This window comes from Hippopotamus amphibius, chromosome 14, assembly GCF_030028045.1.
Source record: "Hippopotamus amphibius kiboko isolate mHipAmp2 chromosome 14, mHipAmp2.hap2, whole genome shotgun sequence".
Classification (NCBI taxonomy): domain Eukaryota; kingdom Metazoa; phylum Chordata; class Mammalia; order Artiodactyla; family Hippopotamidae; genus Hippopotamus; species Hippopotamus amphibius.
Window position 1 is genome coordinate 8,638,593 of NC_080199.1, and position 25,273 is coordinate 8,663,865.

At 40.4% G+C, this 25,273-nt stretch overlaps 1 protein-coding gene across 4 annotated transcripts in view; it reads right to left on the reverse strand.

Annotated features, from left to right (window-relative positions):
* Positions 1–3,769: 3,769 nt before the first annotated feature.
* Positions 3,770–25,273, reverse strand: part of TPP2 (tripeptidyl peptidase 2) — a 63,199-nt gene continuing 41,695 nt past the window's right edge. For 2 of the 4 annotated variants that reach the window (XM_057707354.1, XM_057707358.1), the window contains 11 exons: positions 24,781–24,877; positions 23,775–23,912; positions 22,194–22,438; positions 21,874–21,952; positions 19,964–20,002; positions 14,764–14,915; positions 13,335–13,431; positions 12,189–12,319; positions 8,851–9,058; positions 6,499–6,618; positions 3,770–4,699 (listed from right to left, as the gene is read on the reverse strand). In XM_057707354.1, coding sequence (XP_057563337.1) covers positions 4,610–4,699; positions 6,499–6,618; positions 8,851–9,058; positions 12,189–12,319; positions 13,335–13,431; positions 14,764–14,915; positions 19,964–20,002; positions 21,874–21,952; positions 22,194–22,438; positions 23,775–23,912; positions 24,781–24,877 — 1,396 coding nt within the window. In that variant the 3' untranslated portion in view covers positions 3,770–4,609. Of the gene's footprint in view, positions 4,700–6,498; positions 6,619–8,850; positions 9,059–12,177; positions 12,320–13,334; positions 13,432–14,763; positions 14,916–19,963; positions 20,003–21,873; positions 21,953–22,193; positions 22,439–23,774; positions 23,913–24,780; positions 24,878–25,273 lie in introns of those variants that run through there. The other 2 variants (XM_057707355.1, XM_057707356.1) reach the window with 2 other exon arrangements.

Consider the following 25,273-nt stretch of genomic DNA (forward strand, 5'->3'; position numbering starts at 1 on the left):
CTTTCAGAAGTTTTTTTTTTTTATTTTTTTTTATTTTTTGGGGGGTACACCAGGTTCAATCAACTGTTTTTATACACATATCCCCGTATTCCCTCCCTTCCTTGACGCCCCCCCCTCGATTCCCCCCCACCCTCCCTGCCCCAGTCCTCTAAGGCATCTTCCATCCTCGAGTTGGACTCCCTTTGTTATACAACAACTTCCCACTGACTCTTTTACAGTTGGTAGTATATATATATGTCTGTGCTACTCTCTCGCTTCGTCTCAGTTTCCCCTTCACCCCCCGCCCCCTCCCATACCTCGAGTTCTCCAGTCCATTCTCTGTATCTGCATCCTTGTTCTTGTCACTGAGTTCATCAGTACCATTTTTAGATTCCGTATATGTGAGTTAGCATACAATATTTGTCCTTCTCTTTCTGACTTACTTCACTCTGTATGACAGATTGTAGTTCTATCCACCTCATTACATATAGCTCCATCTCATCCCTTTTTATAGCTGAGTAATATTCCATTGTATATTTATGCCACATCTTCTGTATCCATTCCAGAAGTTTTTTGTACCCAGCTCTTTCCGTTGTTTACAGTGGTGTAGTACAGACATTGGTCACAGTTTACGCGCAATGGGAAAACTGCCCCGCCTTTTAAAAGAATTTGAAAAAGGATACACGTATGTGTATAACTGAATTGCTTTGCTGTACACCTAAAACTATCACATTGTTAACCAACTATACTCCAATATAAAAAATTTAAAAATAATCCACTTTAAAATATTAAATAAGTACATAGGTAAATAAAAGAACCATTTGCCTCCTGTTAATCACACACAAACTTTACCGAGGATGCCTTCCCCTGGAACGTACTGGGGTCCAGCTGTCAGCATGGAGGCAGAGTGATCTAGACAGAAAGCAGGGCTGACAATGCAGCTTCATGTCACTGCACCCAGGTCCCGACATCCGTCACCGCGGGTATCACTGATGGACTGACCTTTCTGGGAACCATAGTTCAAAGTAGATTTTGCCAGTCTGGATATATCTCCAATTTCCAAAGCAAACAATCTTTTTTTTAAGAAATTTTATTGAGATACAGTTAACAGACAATAAACTGCATATATTTAGAGTGTACAATTTGGTATCCCATCTCCCAGTTCATTCCCCCCCAACCCTCCCTGCTTTCCCCACTTGGTGTCCATATGTTTGTTCTCTACATCTGTGTCTCTATCTCTGCCTTGCAAACCAGCTGATTTGTACCATTTTTCTATAGTCCGCATGTATGTTTTAATATACGGTATTTGTTTTTCTCTTTCTGACTCACTTCACTCTGTATGACAGTCTCTAGGTCCATCCATGTCTCTACAAATGTCCCAGTTTCATTACTTTTTACAGCTGAGTAATATTCCATTGTATATATGTACCACTTCTTCTTTATCCATTCATCTGTTGATGGACATTTAGGTTGCTTCCATGTCCTGGCTATTGTAAATGGTGCTGCAATGAACACTGGAGTGCATGTGTCCTTTTGAATTATGGTGTTCTCTGGGTATATGCCCAGCAGTGGGATTGCTGGGTCATATGGTAGTTCTATTTTTAGTTTTGCAAGGAACCTCCATACCATTCTCCATAGTGGCTGTATCAATTTACATTCCCACCAACAGTGCAAGAGTGTTCCCTTTTTTCCACACCCTCTCCAGCATTTACTCTTTGTCGATTTTCTGATGATGCCCATTCTGACCAGTGTGAGGTGATACCTCATTGTAGCTTTGATTTGCATTTCTCTAATAATTAGTAATGTTGAGCAGCTTTTCACGTGCCTCTTGGCCATCTGTATGTCTTCTTTGGAGAAGTGCCTATTTAGATCTTCTGCCCATTTTTTGATTGGGTTGTTTTTTTTGATATTGAGCTGCATGAACTGTTTATATATTTTGGAGATTAATCCTTTGTTGCTTCAACAAACAATAATCTTCATTCTACAATTTCATTATCTCTGAAAGACTTACACCCCATTGAAAGAGAGAAGTAGTTATTACAGATATAAAAGTCCTTGTTAGAACAGAGAACCAGATGTGGCTCATGGACTTAAAAAAAAAAAAATCTGCCTGTGAACTTTCATGCTGTACTGCACATCCTATTAAAAATCGCTGTTATTCACCACCTCCCCCTGCAGACACGTACCTCCCTCAACTGCCTCTCACTACCAGTCAGGACTGTGAGAGTACATCCAAAACCCACCATGGGCTTAATTTCTCCTTCCACATTAAAAAATATAGTGAGTGAAAAGACCAACGCTTGAAGAATAAAGTGAGAAATTAGGGAACTCTGCAACAATGGGGATTTTATGTAAAAATAAGTCATATTTGACAGACACTAGAATTTATTGTATCTTAACATAACTCAGAAGGTAGCACTTCAAAATAAACCTATTACTAGGAAGTTTCTAACCTTAAAATTACATTAAAATTGGATACTAAAGGCAGGTTCTAAAAAAAAAGGTGTGATTTCAGTGAAAATGGTAGAACGTTTTGTCAGTGAAAAAGCACCTCTGAAAATTCTCTCCTCCATTCCAATTATGAGAAAACTGACAAAAATTCTCAGAAGCAACTTTTTTAGCACTCTGGAAATTAACCAAAGGCATGTAGCAATCTGAAGCCTGTTCACTCAAAACGGCTGCATCTCTGCAGGAGAGCAGTGTGCTTCACGATGCTTTCAGTCCACCTGTCCCCATGCCACCTTCCGCTCCACGGCGGCCTTGAAAGCCAGCAGCCTGGCAATCCCTGCAGACCGTTCCCCAGAAAACACCATGTGCAAGGCTGTCTTTGACAGGACTCACATCTCTTGCAGGCCGAGAAGCCTTTTCCAGGGGTGTTTGTCTAGATGATTACAGGCAACTGTACAATTTTGTGGCTGCCTGAGATGATGGATAACCCTTGGGACTAATTAAAAAGCTTAAAGGAAAAGACCAGGAAATGAGATGTTCCAAGGGGCTCAGGAGGCTCTCATATTCCTGGGTACCAGCCGCGCACATCGCGGGGCTGAAGGCATCTTCAGGGAAGACCTGAGAAGGAGCCGAGCGCTCAGCCTTGGCTGATCCTGAGGCTCTGTGCAGCAGGCAGTACTTACAGAAGTGGCAAACCTTGTCGTAAAACATGTTCTCTAACATTTGGTCAGCAGCATGACCTTGGGGAGTCACCCTACGCCTTCTGATTGGACTGAACCTGTATATGTGGGAACCTATATACGTGTAGATGAAAAGTATGTGTTTGTGAGAGAACATGCATGTGGCTGTTCATGGATGGACTTTATACTCTAGATGGCTCAGAAACTGTGCAAAACATCTGCATGCACATTTGCACTTTTTCATAAAGGGTCTAATGTTTTCATCAGATAAAGGAGTTAATAACTCAAAAAACAGTTATGAATGACTAAGACCAGGTCTCTGATAGGCCTTTTACAGTAGTAAATTCTAAGGGAAGATTTAAAGACCATACACACACAAACACATGTGCTATAGGCGAGTAGAGGCCTTTTAATATTGGCTACATGCGTTTCTTTATTTTATGGAGGAAGGGTGAAAGCAGTAGCCAGAGAGATAAAAATAAAAAATTAAACATGCACAAAAGTTAATCACATAATAAGATTTGGAAATATATTCAAATAATTGCAAACCTATAAGAAATATATTTTAAATTATTTCATGTTGAATTTTGTCTATGGATTTAACATATTACTCACTTCTGTTCTGACCCCAAACTTTACTTATGAAAAATTAAGACAAACTTTAAGAAGCTTCAATATTCACTTTTATTATTTATAAAAAAAATTAAGGTATCAGAGTGCATATGGTGTACTGTGATCTTGGGTTTGCACATTTATTCACGTGTTTACATTATTTCAACTTTAATAAACATACCATATGTGTATCTTTACAATACCTGATACAGATTTAAGCTGTCTGGCACTTATACATGTATTATTAGTTCATTCTGATGCTTTGCACGTCAAGAAGATGTTAAAAATGATTGGCCTGAAATAACTCCAAGATGAAGATTGATTGAAGCAGTTATGCTCCAGCATTTATTTGTGCCGGTTTTATTTCTTCCCCTTAATTGAATGTAAACGTTTGCCAAAAAAAAAAAAAAAAAATCTGAAAATGAAGTTCTGTTACTTTTTAGTCCAATAAATAATTTTAGCTACACTTAATGTAGCTTTTCTAAGGCCTTCATACAATTGATAAAAATTAAAAGTCGAGCATGTTAAAACCCTGTTCATTTATAAAATAAAAAATAGAATTTTACAGGTCTGCAGTTAAAAGTTACTGTTCAAAACCTCTCATGCATGTAATAGCTGCAACCCAACTCAAAGTCCTTGGTGCTGGCAGCCAGGGTACAGCCGGCTGCCAGCAATGTGAGGCATTAAGAAAACACCATGATGTCAGAGGTCTAGATTTACATGTATTAAGCCACACGCCAGCAAATTCTCTGATAAATACACATCATTTTAATAATCAGTATTTGGTAGCGGATGAAAACATGCATTAGACTAAAAATGCCACAAATTTGTTTTTAAATCCATTCACTATAAAACTCTCTTTTTTAAAATTGAAAGTCCTGGTTCCTATACTAGAACACACTGTAATCGGGAGGATACATGATGGGGAGCCAGTTTTCAGTGAAAGACGCACAATGGGTCCATCCCAGCAGCTTCATCAGCTGTAACAGAAAACGCACACAACACTGGTGAAGAACAGACGTTTCAAGCTCAGTATTTAAATCCTGTGGTAAACACTGAGCAATAACAAAGAGGCAGCAGGAAGAACCTTTGTTCCATCAACCCCCCCCCCCCAAACTTTCTCCCTACCAACCAAGTTTCCGATCAACTAATCAACCAACTTTCCCATCAACCAATCTACCCTGGTGACTACCACCAATCCTGCCAGACTTCCTGCTTTCCCTCCTTTCTGTCCTCCTCCCTATCGACCTGACTGGACTTGCTCCTTTCCATCCTGCCACCCTGGTTTCCTTTCCCTCATTCTTTCTGAGTGCCTAATGTAGTCAAATCCTGCGCTAGGCATTAGGAAAGAGCACTGAACAAACTCACTTCCCACTTTCAGGAAACTTGGTTTCTATTCAGGAAAGCCAAATAGTAAATCAGCAAGCTAATGAACAGATGAATAAGTAAATAATTAAAAAAATATATCAGGTATATAGTAGAAATAAAACTTGCTGTATAATACAGACTGGAAAGTGAGATGGTCAAGAAAGGGATCTCTGAGGAGGTGACATCATTTAAGCTGAAATTTGAATGACAAGAAGAAACCTACTCTGTGAAACTCTGGGGGAGAGCTCTCCATGCCCTGGAATAGCCGGGTCCTCCAGTGGGAAAGGGTGCGGCTGTGTCAGCCAGAGAGGAGGCTGGCGCAGCAGAAGCAGAGTGAGGATGTGGAACTATGATGTGAGATGTGGCTGCAGAGGCCAGCAGGGGCCAGACCACATGGGCCTTGCAGGCCACGGGGAGGAGTTTGGATTTTACTCTAAATGCAACTGAGCTTCACCAGGAGGGGTCTAAAGCCATCTTTTCTGGCTCCTGTGTGAACAGACAGCAGGCGAGCAGAGTGGAGGGGAGACAAGTTATGAAACATCGCCTGATGTGAGCGTCTGGGAGGACTGCTGGCTTTACAAATAGAAGAGCTCAGTTTACAGCCTACGTGATGAGAAGACATTAACAACTGTTTCAGAAAGAGCTCTGTCAACTTCTTCAAAGATCTGAAGAAGTGAATTTAAAATGTCTTACAATTTAAACTGACAGAAAAGGTCTAAGAGGAAAGATAACCTACAGTTTACTCAAATTACCAAAAATTGCCACAGGAACCTACAGGTGAGTTTTACATCCAAAGAATACCTTAAATATGAAGACCAGACCCTTGGCTGCCTTTGGCATGACCAGTGTACCCCAACCTCCATACACCCTTCAGGCATATATCAATTATGTGTGTACAAAGACTAGGCTAGGCTGAAACAATTTCTGTGGGATACAGTAAGTCTTTACACTTGACATTTAACTTGTGTAGCGGGCTCAACCACAGAATTTCCCTGTATGTGATACATGGTAAAATAAAAATGGCTGATCATGTCAAACGAAGAATGTAATCAAACATAAACCCTAAAAGTTCAACCATTTTAGAACTGAGCCAACAAAAGGAATTATCTGTTTCCTTCATTAAGGAAATCTGTCTTATAACTACACGACATGTGCAATGCATTTTGCCTATGCTGAAAACACTAGAGGCTAAAGAGAGGTTTTCTGGACAGGAGTGAAAAATGTTTTAAATATTTAAATAGCTTACTGACTGTCCCTCACGCATTTATTTTATAGTTCCCATTACATTAACTAGACTAATAGTCATGATAAAGTTGGTATTGTTCTCTCACTACTGCAAGGCCCTCTAACTATCCTTCCATTGTACAATATTGAAATGACACTCAACAGTGGTGATTTAAATATCACTTACTTGAATACAATTTTTCCAGTTTTCTTTTGTTGGTTTTTCTTCCACAAGTTTAGTTGCAAATTTAAGGCCTCTTCCATACATTTTATTTACTAATGCATGCTTGTATGCAAATGTCAAAACCTACAATGTAAAACAAGACACAGCTTATCTACAAAATTATTTACAAATTAAGGCATATTGCTTCAATAATGAAAGAATTAAAGCTTTAACAGAAGTGTAACTTTTCAAATGAACATGTTACATCAAGTAAATTTTAAAGACATTAAAAGAACAATTAATGTCTTTAAAAGAGCTGGGTACTCCACAGAACAGAAAATTTATTTGGGGGGAGAAAGTTATTACAATAAATCACTAGCTGTTGGAATCTACACCAAAATATCTCCATGCAAAAGAAAGCAGAGCTAACATGAGTGACTCAAAAATGCAAATTAGAAGTACAAAACTATAGCGTTACTATAAACTACCAAAATTACAAAAGAGGATAAAAGAAGTAAAAAAATAAAGTGTCAGATTATATAAACATATTCTTACTTTCAACTGCTTCTTTTCGTACAAGTTTTCTACCTTTAATTACTGCATCTGTCAAAAATACTTGTAACCATTTATTTGTACTTCTGGTCTCCACTTTTAGAATGTGGAGAATGTCCTCAAAGAAAGGAATCCTGTCACATTTACCTGCATTCTAGAGCCAAGCAAAGGGTTCAACAATTGTTACTACAAACACAGTAAACAGACAGGTAACATAAGGCATGCCCCCAACACAGGAGCACTGTGGCAAGAACAGAATTATTTATAACAATCCTATTGTGATGCTCATCAAGTGTTTACTGACTCAGGGCTTCTCCGGTGGTGCAATGGGTAAGAATCCGCCTGCCAATGCAGGGGACACGGGTTTGACCCCTGGTCCGGGAAGATCCCACATGCCACGGAGCAACGAAGCCTGTGTGCCACATCTACTGAGCCTGAGCTCTAGAACCCGCAAACCACAACTACTGAGCCCGTGAGCTGCAATTACTGAGCCCATGTGCCACAACTACTGAAGCCTGTGCCCCTAGAGCCCAAGCTCCGCGGCAAGAGAGGCCACCGCACCACAACAAAGAGTAGCCCCCGCTCATCGCAACTAGAGAAAGCCCTTGAGCAGCAATAAATAAATCATAAATAACTTAATTTTTAAATAATTAAATAATAAACAACTAAAAATTAAATAAATAATACATAAATTAATTAATTATTTTAAAAAAGAAAAACAGTGTTTATTGACTCGCTGTTGGACCGGGTTCTTATGGATCTTTCCTCAGCAGCAAGCACAGTGTCCGGCACACGGTGGACACATGATGACTTTGCTAGCAGTAACAGCAAGTATTGTTGATGTCCATCCAAGTACTTAATATTCATTCATAAAAGCCTGTGGTAGGTAGCGCCACAATCCCACATCAGAAATCAGTCACCCGCCTGAGGTCACACAGGTCAAGGTGGAAGAGGCAGAATTCAAGCTCCAGGAGTCTGATTTCAGGTCTAAATTCTTAATCTCTGGTGCTGACTCCTGCAGTTTCCAGAATATAAGCGAGTCCCTTCTATAAAAGCACTATTGTACTGAGGTGGAGGAGGACAGGAAGAACTGTCTCCTACTTCCAGAGGTCTTTACTACCGATTACCACAGTTAATCTTGAAAACAAGCATCTATCTACTGAAAAACCCCAATAGCTTGTGCTGGGTGAGAAGAATTCCACTCGTTTCATTTCCTTCATTTTCCTTTATATCCAGAAGAAATGAAGACTGACAAACACCTGCGGTTGTATAGTCTCTACTGTAAGAATTATAGTAGAGAGCTGGAGGGGATTTAAAATGCTTTTATAATCAAAATCCAAAAAGTTCATCAATGTTACTTTTTTCTAAACTGGGTTTTAAAAACTGATTAGCTATAAACCAAGACCTAATTATTCAGAAGTTAGAGTTTGGAGAGAAATAACAACTATCTAAATGAACCAGACTACCCTCACCTCCATCCCGGACAAATGAGCACATAGACAGGTGTGGAAGGCACGAAGACAGCTCCCAGCTGCCTTAATTTTAGCTTAAATGATACATAAATGGCTTAACCAGAGCCCACCACATACTTTCTCCAACTGTCCCCAGACTGGGGTGGCCCCAGCCACAGTGCAGACAGACCACACAACGGTCAAGGGTCTCAAAGCCGGGAGGACCAGGGAGGCCTCACTAAGCACCGCGTCTCCTTCAGAGCCCAGCTGCCTGGCTCCATTTGTCCTCGTCCTCTCTGGCCGGCCCGCCGGGCACCAGAGATCTGGGACGTATCCCCAAGAACTGTGCCGAAACAAGAAGCAGAACGGGTACCTTGTTGTCAAAAAGATCCGTCCATTTTGTAGTTTCCCAGAAAGTTTCCGTCAGAGAATCCAGGGTGCCTTCTCCCTCCTCCTCTCTTCCTTCGGCGTCGCTTGACACGGCCCCCTCCTGCGCCTGCGCCTGGAGAAGGTGGTCAGCCAGGGCACAGCCTTTCCGGCAGAGGGCGTCTACCAGTGTCGACTTCTGCTTGTCCATGTCACTGTACACCAAACACACGCCACACATGAGGAAACCTTCTTACAAGGTACAGCCTCATCCGAAATTAAACTCATGCACTCTCCGCCTAGGCTTTACAATGCAGAAATGCGGTCTAGCCGTGGACAGACGTGCGTCGTACAACACAGGAGCCGCTGTATCACACACACAGACTCAATGAACTAGGATCACTGCGTCCGGTTGAAACAGCATGCCATATGCAATAGAGCAGAAAGAGTGTTGGGTTCTAAATTCTGCCAGCTGAGAAACTCTTAGAACAATACCTTTTAAGTGTTTAGACTTCTTACAAATGTTAATTATTACATACTTGTGTAGTCGTGAACTTTCATGCATACGCAGAGCAAAGAAATACAACGCTCACTCTGAATGCCAGCAACTGTTTTAGCATTTTAACATACTACCTCATTTATACTCAAAATAATCCTATGAGTAAGAGACCATCAATTGCCCCCTTTCTGCAAAGGAGGAAATTGAGGCCCAAAGAGATCAGGCGATTTGTTCAAGGGCCCACAGTCAGGGAGCGGCAGAGGCAGGCCCCCGAGCTTTGTGGCTGGTCCTGGAACCCCTACTCTTAGTCGCCGTGGCCCCTGCCTTGCTCCAGACAGGCATCTTTGTTTCTGATGTATTCCAGGTGCCCAAAACAGTGCCTGGCATGGAACAGACACTCAATAAACTGCTGCTGAATGAAATACAGTGACAGCCTACGCTCCGGGGACAGTACCAGCCCCCAGAATGCTTTCTAATTTGGGGCATCCTGTCCAACTCCTGTCAGATTCGCCTGAGGACAAGGATTAACGCGCTGAGGAGATGACCAGGAGGCGCTCAGATATGGGATGAACAAACGGTCTAACAGTAAGAATGATTCTGAAGGACCCAGAGTGAAACGTGTCACCTGTGAAATCCACTGGGACATAAAATCAACAATTTGTATAAAAGACAAAATGAGATGAAAAAACCCCAAAATAACACAATAACCTGCTGGAACCTAAGTTACCCACCTTAATACATTTGCAATGCAGATGAAATTATACCTAAAAGATGCCTAAGAGTTTATTAGCAAAGAGTTTCAAAGTTTAAAAGAGCCAATTTTCACTGTCTTTTCTTGGAAATATTTCTGGGGACTTGAAGTGCTTGGTCACGTTGGACTTAAGAAGGATGGATGGGCTTGGGGCGCATGCAGCTTTTTGCTTATTGAGTCCCCCCTTACCCCACGCCCCCCCCTTTACGGTGCCAGGCAGCATCTGAAACGTCTCAGCAGTACTTCATTTATGTTCTACAGCAACCCCAGGAGAGAGGCACACTCACTGTCCCCATTTTGTGAGGGAGGACTGGGCAGGCAGGACAGGTCTGGGTATCCCATCAGCCACGGCATCCTGACTGACTGTCCTGGCTGCCCAGGGAAGGGCTGGAGGATGCAGAGCTCGGAGGGCGAGCTGGGGTGACAGGTGTGCTGGGCTCGCCAGGCCTGGATTAAATCCCCTGTAAGACCCCTTTCTCTTTCTGCATTCTCTGATCCAATAACCTAAATTTCACACATCTGGAATGTCCTCTTCCTACCCTCTTTTAACTTAGAACTGACCTGCTCAGATTAAATACCTATTAATCCATGATGGCTTCTCTGCTCTCCTTCCCACTGGCTTTCGCAACTTAAAATACTTATTATAACTCTTAATCACATTCCATCTAGCAATTTCATCTTCTGTATTAGGTTGTATGTTTTCTACGGGTAGAGAGTGTCTTGTTTATTCTTTTACATCCCTCTCAGTGGTGCTACATATAGTGTTTGCTCAACAAACAACTCTGAATCAAAGTCAGTTAGGGACTGATCAAGGTGGTAATAGCTACATTTCAGGAAGCAACTTCAATTAGATACTTTAGTGGCTTAAGTAAACAGTTTAAACTTAATTACAACTCAGGTCACTTACAAAAAGTTAATATTTTTAAGGTTACAAAATGGCTATCTTACCATTTTTGACACATGAGTGACTTTTAAGTGAAAGCAGCTGGAAATGAGAAATCAATGCCCCAAATAATCCTTTGTATATAACTGGCATTTCATCAACAGTAGCTATACCATCCATTATTATATTAACAATAAAATAGCAATGTTTTGAGAGAAGGCTCCTTTGCAAAGTGTGAAAGGGTGCAGACAAGGACCAAGAACCTATTTTGAATAAATTTTATTCTGCTTGAAAATTGCTGCTTATAAGATTCCTAAGACCTATAATATCAGTACAAATGATGTAATGCCAAGAGTTCTAGCAGTTTAGAATTAAGCATTCTGTATATATATATAAAAAATTCTGACTGAAGCAGATGGAATCTTTAGGTGAAATTACAATACTTTCAGGCAGCCTGCACAGTTTCAGTGTGTTGGTTATAACAACTCTAAGAGAAGGAGAAAATTTCTACCTTGTAAGTTAAGGACCCCCTGGGTTGGAAATGAACCAAAGCGATAGAGGAAAACTGACACTGGGAGAGTTATCAGGAGATGATGCTGGGAGTTCATGGAAGGGTGGACGGGAGACAGCTGCTGGACCGTCACACCAACAGGTGGAAACCATACTCTCACATGGCTGGAGCCATATAAACGCACAAACCCAGCTACGCCCCTGTTTTACTTGTTAGAATGTATTAAGGCTAAACTATAACCACCTCCCACCCCTGTTCTCCTCTGTAAATCCAGTTTCATGAAACTGAAGTTGATAAGATAATGGTTTTAACCTAATTTTATTTCTTATCACTTTACTAGGCATTATAAACTATATTTGGAGTGTGTCATGCTATTGGTCAATAAACATTTGAAAAATTAATTTTATAGGGTGCTCTGTGTTTCCTTCCCCACGTGTCCAGTCCCCACAAATCCTGCTTGATCATAGGCACTCTTATCTCTCCACCACGACTGCACCTCACGGTGGAGAAAGCAAACAACGTTTCTTTCGCTTAAACAACTAGAGAAAATTACTACAAAATATTTAAGGATGGAGTATCCCAAAACTGATAACTCCAATGATAAGAATACAAAAAATACCAGAAAAGGATATTTTCAATCATTAAAAAAAAAAAGTAACTAAGAAATGAGATGCAAGAAAGAGTATTTACTGGTTAGGTACTTTTTTATAATAGCTGCATCGGGCCTGGGGTCAGTCTTCATCGCAATATAAACTGCTAGGGCCGTTTGATCGATATGAGAAATAACAGCATTTGCAGCTTCGACAATTTCACTCAGTCTTTTCAGTCGTTCCTGGGGAGGAAAAAAAAAGAAGAAACAAGAATAAAATGGGGGCACTGATGAGCATCCCAACACATGTCACCACTGCCGTCACGACCCTTAGGGTCAGGCTCCCACAGGCGACCACGTAGGCTGTGCAGGCAGGGGCGCCGCACCACCTCCTGGCGTGACCCCGACGACCGTCAGCATCTCTAGAAAACGAGAAAATACCCCCCCTACACTCCCCACTGGCGCTGAACAGTGAGAGCAGGCCAGATAAAAAGTTCACAAAAACATAAAGTGTTTTCTACAAAGGCAACTCTTTTCTTGGGTATCTTATGAAAAGAGTTCAGGGATGTGATTGGGTGTGTTACTCCAGTCCCATACCACATGAAAACAGAAGTAAGAAAAAGCACTAGGTGAAGGGACACATTCTAATTTATTCCTGAAATCTCAGAAACGAGAGTAAACAGGAACAGAGCCAGCAGAGTCTCACTACCAGCACCATGGGGTTGCAGTGTCCTCAGCAATCTGCTCCCTGCAGGGCCTTCCAGCTCACGCTCAGCCCTGGACGACTCAACTGACTGTGGCTACAGGTGCTTTCTACAGCCAGGACCCCCAGTGAGGGCTGGTCCACTTGAAGACAGTGGGAGCTACGGCCAATTCTTAAAAATCAGGAGCAACGTTCGCAACGTTAATGCAAAGGAGGAGCTCTGCTTTTGCTGCAGGTTCTTATTCTCCCCGCAGGACAGGACCACTGCCTTCTGCTCCCGGCTCTTCAGCGCGAGGTCAGAAAAGCCATCCTTAGGTCTCCTGCCCACTCCTCCTCCCACTGACCAAACGCGAGCAAGAATCCTCAACTAAATCATAGTAACGGCCAAGTCCTGCAGTCAGCTTAATGACAACAGCACAACAGAACATTCAACCTGAGGAAACGTGTTCAGTCGGCAAGAAGAAGAGACAAAGATTGCCCCTTTATTCCAAATGCAAAGCTTATCTAACACGGTAAGCAAAATAAGAGACTCGTAGTAAAAATGACACGCCCAACCTTTTCAGCATCCAACTGATGAAGTCGTGCAACGTACAGAGGAAGATAATTAGGGTATGTTTCTTTCAATTCATTATAAATGTCACTCGAATCCAGCCTACATATATAAGAAAGAGAGGAATAGTCATTATTTCAGTTCTTTTAGAAAGAAAATAATTTGTTTTTCCTATTACTTAACATTGTTTTGAAGTTCCAGTCAATAACCTAAGGCATCAATCTGAAATATAATTATTGACAAACATTGTATTTATTTGTAGGCAGTATAAATATTTTATCTACAAAACCAAAAAAAAAAAAATCAAATCGAAAATCACCTCAATTATGAGTTCAATAAAATGGTCAGATAAAAGTAAGCATCAATAGCTTTCCTATGTGCCATATATAACTAGATTTACCAAAAGGAGGAAAAATGTTCAAAAACCATTAAGAAAGATTAAAAGATCTTGTCTAAGATCTAAAAATGTCTAAGATCTAAAAAGAAGGAAAATGTACACTTTTTTGAAAAATCTTAAGTCATGAACAAAGGAAGAGACAGATGTGTCACGTTCCCAGCAGGGGAAGCTGATTAAACTGCTCTTCTCTGCTGACGGGCTGCGGGAGGAGCTGCAGCCTGAGGTCCCGGTTCACCCCGCCTGGCGGGACACCACAGCTTCCCAGCGGGGGCGGGGCCATCAGGCCTGGTGTTCTCAGCAGCGCCCACCTGGGCAGGCCCTCTACTTCACAAGCAAGGGGCTCAGCAGGAGGGAGCCCCCACCCCTCAACCAGATTTGCCCAGAACTGGGCCTCAGCGATAGGCTGAGGGGCCGGATGACACGTGCTGAGGGGAGGGAGCTGGGGTTCCAGGCTGCAGCCAGTCCGGAGGAGGCGCTGTCTCACTGAGCTGGGGGTGGGAAGAGAGTGACCTTGGCTCACACACCACAGCCTCACTTTTTTACTGAACTTTTGTAGATATTCGTAGATTGATGTTTCTGCATTTGCTGTATGCCCTTAGGATCATTTCCAGAGGTTCAAAAAGGTTGTTTTAAGTCTGCTCATGATCAAATAGTAACTGGAAGACTGGACACAGTACCACTCACCTGCTACATGTACAAATACAGAGACGAATAATAACAGGACAATGATTATTTTTGGAGAGTGGGCAAAGTGATTTATTTTCTTCTTTGTACCTTCCAATAAAATTCTCTTCCATGAGAAAATCAGAATAAGGATTAAAATAAAATTAAAAAAATTCTTATCCCGAAAGGGAATTAAAAAATATAATTACAAAAAAATTTAAAAGCTCCTGCAATCCTGCTATTAACATTTCTGAGTACAGAGCCTCTGCATACACACAGAGGGAAAATAAAAGTAACTGAGATTAAAAAAAAAAAAAAGTAACTGGGAAAATAAAAGTAAACACTTAGAGGATTAAAATTCATTTAAAACTTACTTTGTCATCCACTGAATTTTAAGATCGCGTAACGCTTCAGTAAACTCTTCTTTTAAATCTTTCTCTTTTTCCGAATCTTTTTCTTTGTCTTTGCTGCCATTCTTAGTCTTTGTTGGTGGAGATATTAGGTAGTAATGAACAGGGATTACATCCTGTGAAAAATGAACATGGAGAAAGTCTTAGATTAACATGCTTAATTTTACTTATTTAAAAATCTTCACTAGCTGAACAGCACATAACATGGGCTGCACTTCAGCCGTACTACACACTGTATTCCAGATTCTAAGGGCCACAATACATCTAAAGTTCCAATCTGTGATCAAAGTAATTTTCTCCCAAACTTTAAAGCTAGTGCTTCTAATATCTCCATTAAAACAAAGGAAATACAAACAAACTTTTCTGCATTTAAGTGTATTTGGTATTCTTAGTTTTACCTGACAGACTGACTATAAAAACATACTGAGCTTTCACATTCTCTATCTAAGAAGGGAAATAAATTAAAATTTAAAAAAAAGAAAGAAAAGATCTTTTCTAAGTAAATTTAAAGAGAAATTTCTTTCTTCATGCGATCCACAGGACTTACTGAGTCCCTGCGGTGTGCAAGGTAATTGTTCCTAAGAGGTGAGGACAAAGCAGACAAGGGCCTCTCACCCTCTGGGAAGACAGCCAACCAATGTGTAAGTAAATAAACAACTTCAGGACAGGTGACAGGAAGAAAACAGAACAGCATGAGGGGACAGAGTGTGACTGGTGGGTAACGCGGGACCCATGCAGACAAAGTGGTTTCGGAAGCACTCTAAGCAGCTGACGTCCATTCTAGTGGAGCCTCAACGACCTAAAGGAAAAAACTGCAATGAACCTGAATAACCAGAACGAGGAGGGGAAGGAGCATTTGCAGGGACAAGATGAGCACGTGCAGAAACCTGAGGCTGGTGTGTGGCAAGCGCAGGGGTAGGTACTGAGAAAGGGCCGCGGCCACAGTAAGTGCAGCAGGAAGAGCTGTATGCAAGGCAGTGACATGCGTCAAGATGTATGCTTTGTGTTTAATAACTCTGGATCCTGTATGGGTTAAACATTTTGGTTTGTTTTTAATAACTCTTGATACTTTGCAGAGAATGCACGATAGAGGCTGATGGAAAAAGAGCAAAACAAGGTGGGACATAGACCCAGGTGTCCTGACACTGCCTGGAACTAAAGGACAGGCAGCAGAAAAGGAAGAAATACGTGGACTTGAGATGTCCCGGGAAGGCAGGAGCGACGGTGTCTGCTGGAGGTGGTCAAGACAAGGGGCTGCGTGTGACCTGCTGGGGTGGGGGACGGGGAAAGGGTAAGCCCAGGAACGGCGCAAAGCTCTCCACTGTGGAGGCAGAGTCTGAGGTCACGGCAGCCCCGGGGAAAAGCCAGCGCGGAGATGGAGCGTGGCCGGCTGGTGACAGCTGAGAGAACCTGGCAGCACAGCGGCCGCTGATCACCCACAGGGCAAGGGCTGCAGGGGACGTGGGGGGCGGGGTGGGGTGGGGGGTAAAGGCCAAGTGAGAGCGAGATGCGGAGAGAACGGGAAGCAAACAGGTACAGGTGGTTCTTCTGAGAGGTTTTGCTTTGCAAAGAGCAAGTGTGACGACATCTATTTGCATCTGTTTTATTAGCATGTAAATCTTGGGAAAAGTAATGCAGCATCTGGGAAATCACATGTTACAGTTGCTAGATCCGTTTTTGACACAATAACTAGGTGCATCTAATTAAATCATTAAGAATTTCTAAAATTCTATCTTTAGCTTTGTATTAAAAACGCTGCTAAACTAAAATCCTGTATTTGTTTTAATTAACACAGTTCCTAAAATTGGAACAAATAACATTATCAAAATTTTTAAGGCCCTAATCACATGACTTAAGAAAAAACTTTGCACAGGTTGCGTCACAAACTAGTACTGGTCCCATCTTCCCCCTCAAAGGATTCTGAGGTGTAAATACTACATAAATAGGTCCATTTTAAGCATTTTCACAATTAAACTTTATTTGAGGGTATAATCCTGAGAGTACATATGAGGAGCCACTGCTGCAGTAGTTCTAATAAAATAATAGCTACTATTTCAGTGCCACTCACTGAAAGCACAGAAAACCACTGGTGGGAAAGAGCCACAGAAACCCGTTTTCACCCATTTCGGTGCCACTCTCCCTCAGGCCAGGGAGCCAGAGTCCCCAAAGGTCTTCAGTGAAGTGTGAGCCCGGGAAGAGGAAACAGCCCCCCCGTGGGCAGGCTCCCCCCGGTCCCCGCCACCCATCCTGCGCTCCTCCAAGGTTTACTTTTCTAGGTGGACGCTGCCCTGCGCTTAAGCCAAGTTAAAAGTGCCTTCAACATTTGGGTGGATAATCAGGTTCTTATGGGAACAGATCACTACAGTGTCATCTGTTTAGCAGAGACAACACACCTAAGAATTAAAGGTGTAAGCGGCCTCCAGTATTTACTCTGTTAATAGAGCCCTACTCCCTCCGGAAGGCTCCTGTACGGGGGTGTGCTGGAATGTGCGTGCTTGCTGGGGGAGGGGCTGGGCAGTCAGCATTCACGCGGACCTAATGTGTGCCCCCTGCTGTCCCTCCTCCTGGCCTGAGCAGACAGAGGGACAGACTTCAGGAGGGGAGGTCTCTTTGTTGTGAGGCCATTCCTCCTCTGAGGCTCAGAGGTAAGGCATTTGCTAAGATGTCTTAGTAAAGAGAGAAGACACAACTGATTTTAAAATGAACAATCTGTTAATCGATGATTAACAATGAACTCTAACAAAGATCTATAAAACAGAGAAACCATATATGACAGCAGTCATAAACCACCACTAAAAATGCAAAAGAGACAGGGAAAGTTAATGATGAATGACCTTGGGGCGGGGGAGGGGACAACCCAAGATTTTGTAATCAGCATTTTATATATGAAATACATACCAATTTAGTAATGATAAATGTTAATATTATCCTATAAAATATTTTAGGACAAGAGCCACTTTTTATTACTAAAAACTATGGACATGGTAGTTTTAATCCCCAGCCAAAAGAAAAATGAAGTTATTTTTCATTTACCATGGTCATCTGTTCTTTGTCAGTAAGTATTTTTACAACTCAACTTCTCATACGGTCAATTTAAAGAAATGATTTTGTATCATTAAATTCTAAGAAATCTTGATTATGATTTTAAAAGACAGTTAAAGAAGAATCTTCAGGGCAGAAATACTACAATATAAGTTCTCTATAGCAGACACTTAACAGTAAGTGCATTTTTTAAGGAAAAAACTACTCCATTATTACAGAGTATTTCAACAGTGTTTGAACTGAATGATATTTAGAAAATCAAACCTATCTGCCAAACCAATAACTATTTAACATACCACCATTTAAATTTTGGTTCAAAACATAAAATTATTAAATTATTAAAAACTATAAATTCAAATTTTTAATATCTTTACATAAACTAAAATAGCTATTTTAAAATTAATATCATTTGAGTGCTATTTATGTTAAAAAATAACTATATTCTTTCATATTACAATGAACTTAAAAAAGGGTAACTAACACACATGTCAAATCAGAAGTCACTGAAACCCAGAGGACAGATCCATTGAAGATTATGTATAAAAAGCTGGTATTTTGTTCAGACAGTAAATTATATATTATTTTGTAACATGACTATAAAACTAAATATAATGATTATTTTTAACATAAGAGCTTCACGTGCACTGAAGATGCGGAGAAATGGGAGGAGGTGACTCCAGCTGCCCATTTCTAAGAAGCTTCCTAACCGTCAAGTAACAATAACGTTCCTATTCATCTGATAGTTTCTATCTCAAATAATCTAATCCAAACAAAATGCACCAAAACTCCCAAAAGATCAACCAAACTGTACAGCAGAAAGAAAAGCCCCAGCTCTGCCTTTATGACATGAACCTTCTTTTTAGTAGGCTCCAAGAACACCTGCCTTCTCTGAAGCAGTGGCTTTCAGGCTATTTTCAAAATGGATCAAAGATAATTTATATATAAAATGAAATTGCAGTTTTATGAGTCTAATGAAGTGATATTTTCTGTTTTTATTGTTTTTGTTTTAATGCTGGTTAAGTTCCATTAAATGAATTTACATGGCCTGCAAATGGGTAAAGACGCTCAGCTGTTCCAAATACGAGTCTACAGAGAAGCTGATATTCCTTTATCTGGGAAGACAATCCCCAGTGGTGTATTTTGCTTGGACAAAGTCTTCACCATTACATAATAATACAGAATTTCAGAAGTCATTCTAATAAAGACATTTTATCTATTGTAAAATGGTGATCCCCAGTTTCACATCACTATAAATTAACACAGAAACACAGAGTTATCTTTTGTTTGTATCTTAAAATACTAATTCTCACCCTGCAGCGTTTCCTGCGTGAACAAGCGAAATCGCTACAACGATGAATGATGTCAGCAGGTCCTTACCAGAGAGCTCATTGAATACACAGCCCTTTCTCTAAAGCAGACCTGAAGTAGAACTTGTGGCTCTAGCAGTCGATCAGAAATCATCTAATAAGTTGCAGGGAAGCTGATCAGATCACTTACTAGTTATGGTCTTAAAATCTGCTCATGCTCTTAGTATAAGTTTTAGTTTTAGGCCAGAAGTCCTTATTTCTGTTTCTGCTACATCCACTGCTTTTTGTCTCTGCCTTTCCAGAAGTAAGAAGATGAAAGAGCAGGAAAAAAAAAACCCTTCATTTTATATATTTTAATAATATTTTATTAATCAAATCATCCAATTTAAGAATGTCTTTAGACTTTAAAAATAATTTTTTGTATAAAAATTGTTATTGTATAAAACAATATATAAAATTGTTTTTGTATAAAAATATAGCTAAAAAAATCACATTCATCAATCACAGGATTTTAGATATGCAAAAGTTCAAATATTATTACTTGGTCAGACCTATTATAGTAAGAAATGAAGAGCATTAAAATTTTCTCTATACACATATAAACCAGGGATCTTCAAGGAATTTATGGTAGGAAAAAAAACTTCAAGGAAGCAGTATGTCAACATTGATAAGCTAAAAGCACTATACTGCAGAACTTAAAGAAAGGAAACTAAGGGAGAGATTTTTTGAAAAAGATAATAGTGATAGAAAAAGAAGTTTAACTAATATGCAAATAAGGCTTTAAGACATCTGTTTAAAGAACTGACAGTCAGTACCTTTTTAAATTTTCCTTGTCGTTTTGCTGCAGACTGCCCCTGGGAGTTAGAACGACATTCTGTAAGAAAACATGTGTAATCTACACAGGATGGAGACACCACCTCTGTCTAATTTTCCTCCAGTTTCCCTTCCACCTGTATGTGCCACAGCACTTAGAAGGGTCTGGTCTGTCATCAAAATGGCAGGTTTTTAAAGAAAGCAATACTACCACTCTCTTTTTTTTAAATAAAAATGCACTCAAATATGTTATATTTAAGGGTCAATGTTTTCAACTTTTTATTTCAAAAATTTGTAGGGCAAAATTCATTAGTTATCAAAACAGTTGTGAAAACATTCAATTTAGCTGATGGTCCGCAAAGTCAGAGTTTCAAGGCTGTCACAACAATCACACACGCCCACATTAGAAACAGCACCACTCGAGGTGACCGGGAGCGTCAGAGAGACGCAACGTGAACAGTTACCTTTCCAACTGCCAAAACCGTGAGAAATGCAACATGACTGAGATCCGATGAAATAAACAATGTGTTGGGAATTATAACTGAGTCTATAGTTTTAGGTTTTCTCAAGAAAACCCACCCTGATAAGTAATAACTATAGTCAATCCCACCTGTTTATAATTTCACAACTGCCTCTTTAAGAATGCAGCGAGGAAGCAGTAATCATCCTTGAATTGCTAAAAGCATACTTCTAATAACAATACTCTTCTTCTGTCTTACTCATCACAGGCAGAGGACACTTCAGAAGAGCTATCTGGATGAGAACCCTCACTGCTGAAGCCCCATAGTGGAAAATGAAATCTGCTTAAAAAGACTGAACGAGGACTTCTTAAATCAGTGCATCCATGAATTCCAGTAACTACTGATTCACTTCACATTACACCAAGGCTACATTATACTAAAGTCTTTATGATTTATACTAAAGTACACATAAGTAGATAGTATGGACTGAAATGAGACTCAAGAAATGTCAGGGCAAATGACTTTTTCTAAGCACAGAAGTCCTAAGTGATGACACTCCTGTGACAGTGAATAAACCATCCTTGGTTCAGCAGTGGTATGAAATGGGTATACCCCACTGTTAAGATGTTTGAGAGCTATTCATTTTGATAACAGCATTTAGAAATTCCAGTATTAGGTGGCGGACTTACTTGGTAAGAACTAATGCTAAAGAGAAATGCAAAACCATAAGAATGACAACTTTTACTGGCACTGAGCTAAAATGACATTATGACAAAGGGTGATTTATATAAACACTATTCTCACAATAAATTTGTAATGAAAACAGATGGGAAAGAAAACAGATACTATCAAGCCATAACATGTACCTCTAAAATACAACAACCAGAAACATGTTTTTTAACAAAAAGCACAATTTTGAAACTATAAAACATAATGCCAAAAGAAACACCTTGCAGTTTACATAATTACGCAAAAATTCCAATAAGAGAAAGATCTGTACACGTGAAAACGACTGTTTAATAGCAATAATCACCCTGACTGGTTTGTAGAAGGCACCCAAGAACAGCTGATTTATTCCTACGTCCACAATAGTACGTTAGTGAAAACTCTACAAATTCTCTAATTTTAAAAACATCCCATTCACTTAAGCCAAGTTTGATCTGGATCTACACATTTCACGGGAAGTGCAAGTATATTAGCCGTGCGAGGCAGGACAGGTTCAAGGCCCAAGTACTCAGGCTTGGGAAAAAGAATAATAAATATATAAAAATACAACCAAATATTAATTGACCTTTACTAGCAACCTGGAAAAAAACCCATTAAATTTCTTTTTTCCAGAGAAATCTTCTCTTTTACTCATTCTGAAATGAGGAATTAATTTGCATTTTTAAAGAATGGAAATTTTGGAACAGGCAATTTCAGTGTAGAAAAAAGAAAAACCTAACACTCACAGCTTTCTTTCCGAGTTCAGCCTTTGACAACGTCAAGGATCCTGCGAGGTAGCACCCAGGTCCTGCCCCTTTAGGTATTCTAAGAAGATGCAAAAGAGGAGAAAAGGAACAAAAAAGAAAGTTTCACAAAGAGAATTAGGGGGGAAAACATCAAAATAATTGCATTCTGAAATAATTCCCATAGCTAAGATTTCAAAAACCAAAGGGAGAAATAACCTTAGTCTAAAATGGCCAATGACAACACAGTGTAAGTGTAGCCTAATGTAATAAACTAGCATTTAAAGACTACAGAGTATAAGATGGACACTGTTATCACTCACTTGTCATCAGGTAAGGAAGTAACAAAGAAAGGCTGGTTATATTTGGGTGGTAATGTCAAGTTACTTGATTTCTTCTTTCCTAGAAGTGCAAGGCTATGATTTTCATGAATATCTAAGCTCAAGGTATTAGACAACCTATGAGAAACAATAAACGGAAGATCTTTAAGACGTTCCAAATCACTGATTTGCTCGTGACGAATCTGTAGTCGAATTGTATAATCTCCCTTCTCCAGTTTCAAAGAATACTAGAAAAGAAAAACAACATTTGGGAAAAGTAAAGTTTAGCCACATGAATGAAAATTACAGTAAGAGGATAAACAGTAAGTATTGCCACTTACACAGCGCTTACGGTCTGTGAGGTACAGTGCAAGTTACAACACACATATGTACACGCACCCCGTGTCCCGACTGTGCAGCTGAGCTAGCAGGGACAAGGATGTCCAGTGACCTGGCCAAGGTCACACGCAGAGCAGAGGGTAAGGGAGCAGAAAGCAGTTCTGGCTCCCAAGCCCTCATTCCTCCCACAGCGATAGGCTACTCCTATGCTCCCAGCTGAATGAGTGTCTGCTCAAGACTGAAAAAGGCAATGATTTTCTAGTTCATGGGTCTTCACAGGCACATAGAAAACACCACCAAGAACGAGCAAAGAGGAGGTGCTGTGTAACATCTAAGAGAGACACACACATGTGTTTGTACACAGATGACTGGTAACCTTAGGTTATAACCAACAAGCCACCCCCCTTTACTGCAGACAGGAAAAACAGGGAGCCAGTGGAGACAAGGGAACACAAAGCCACACGCTCCATCCAGTCCAGCTGCTCATGGGGACGGAGTGCTGCTCTCTGCAGCAGCAGTTTCTTCTGAGATTTTAAAGGCAGCCAAAGGAATGGCTGCAATAACTCAGTCTGTGCTGAGGAGACTCGCCTGGGCCTTGCACTGAAGGAAAAGGAAACCATTCCTTGAATGACTGAAAACTCCACGTAAATTATTCTTATTGTTTAGCATAAAATTATAAATGTCATAGGAAATACCTCATTTCTTTGTCACAATATTTCAATCAGGGATAAGATTTCTACCAATTATATGATTAAAAGATTTTGTTCTCTTCCAAACAATAGCGCCAGGCACAGTGCTTGACATACAGCAGTGCTCACGGCACAGCTGACCAAGAAGACATACATTTCAAAGTTCTAATAAACTGGAGACACTTGGCACTGTCGTTGTGCTCTTGGATCTAGTTCAGAACTAGGATCACTTGAAGGTGCTCACATATCCCAGATGATTTGCTTTCAACATTCAGATGGGAGCGAGCACTGGGTAGGAAAGAGAAATACTAAAAATAAAAAGCTCTGCTGGCCAGCGTCTGCGCGCGTCCTCCTGGCCCTCCTCTGGATTCAGCCCAACTGCGTGGCTGAAAAGCTGTCACGGTCTATTCTACCACAGGCAGCTGGGCTGCTCGTGGTGTGTCAGAGCACTAAATGCACAACCATACCGGCATTTAAAAAGCAGGAACGTTACTAGAGCAAGAACCTGGGCTTCCTTAGCTCAGGAAACAGCTTCTGTTAGTTCTAAAAACCATACCTGATGAGGGTAAGCGTCGCCGGAACCCATCTGCCTCTTGTTCTGGTCAAATATAATCCACAGCTGGCTGTCAAACTCCGATTCGTATAGTAGTTCACACAGCAGCGGGCAGCTCGGGGTCACTTCCCCGCTCTTGGGCTGTGAAAAAAGAAAAGAAAATAAGAATGATTACATGGTTTATACGATTTCTAACACAGATCTGCAATACTGTTACTGATGAGACTTTGACATTAAAAGCACTAAAAATATTTTCTTGAGGTGACAAATTTTTAAAATGCAGAACATCCAGGACCTTGGGACTAATAAAAGGTATTTCTCTTTTACATGGTTTAAAAAACACAAAGCTAGCTAACTGTATTCACTAACAAAGCAATATATATTCTTCAGGACCTCTAATTAACTGATTTTTTAGTAAAACTGAAATTTCTTTGTAAAGGTGAAACTAGACAATCCACTGAAATCGATCACCAACCGTAATTCACATTATGCCTCAGTAAGAGTTTTACTAACATTTTACTGATCCGCCAGAAACTTCAAGCTGACATTTATGAGCGTCTCAACTACCTTTACACCCACTCAACCCAGGAGCTATTCTGATGTCGCACTGTGCCAACACCTCTCTGCTTCCCAGAGAGCAATCGGGCCCGGTTCCACAGCCAGAAGACACCTGGCTTTGACAAGACGTCGAACCAGTAAACAGGTAGCACTGGACAGGTATCAGAGAACAGGTGTCAGTAATTACAAAAACTAAGGCTCAGAGGCCAGGTCACCACTAAATGAGAATTTGTGACTTGAGATCTGAATCGTACACAGATTGTTCTATATCATAATTTCCCAAAGAGTAATTCTAAATTAGCCAGTGTTAATTACTTGATTCTATTTCATATATATGTATGTACACACATGCACACACACACTGAATACACTGTCCTTCCATTTTTGATTTTATGATTCATAAAACACAAAAGTTGTTTGTAAGGGTATACTTGATTATACAAACACTTACTTGATGAAAGTTATAAGTCAGGATCATCTCATAAAGTTGACGATTATTTGGCAAAACATCTCTTGATCCTAAAGGCTTTGTCTTTGCACTCAGTGGGCTGTAATCAGACAGCAGCATCAGATTCAAGAGCTCATTTAAATGAGAGAAAATTATAACCAGCAAAATCTATAACATCTCACAGTAAGTGACAAATGAGCATTCCTGGACACTGTCCTTTTTGGTGTATTTTATAATATTTTAATCATTAACTTACATAATTTTTTATTGACTAAACCATAGCAATACACACAGTTAAATTTTGCAGTATTACAAAGGAAATCTTTTCATGATAAAAGCATTTTCAATTATCAACAGTCTTAACAGAATCAGATCCCAGTACCAGGGCGACAATTCCTAACAGGGCTGAGGGACAGGTTGTGACCACAGACGGCCCTGCCCTTGTCATGGGATGGGACCTGCTGGGTGCCACACCAAGGGCTCTACCTACACATTA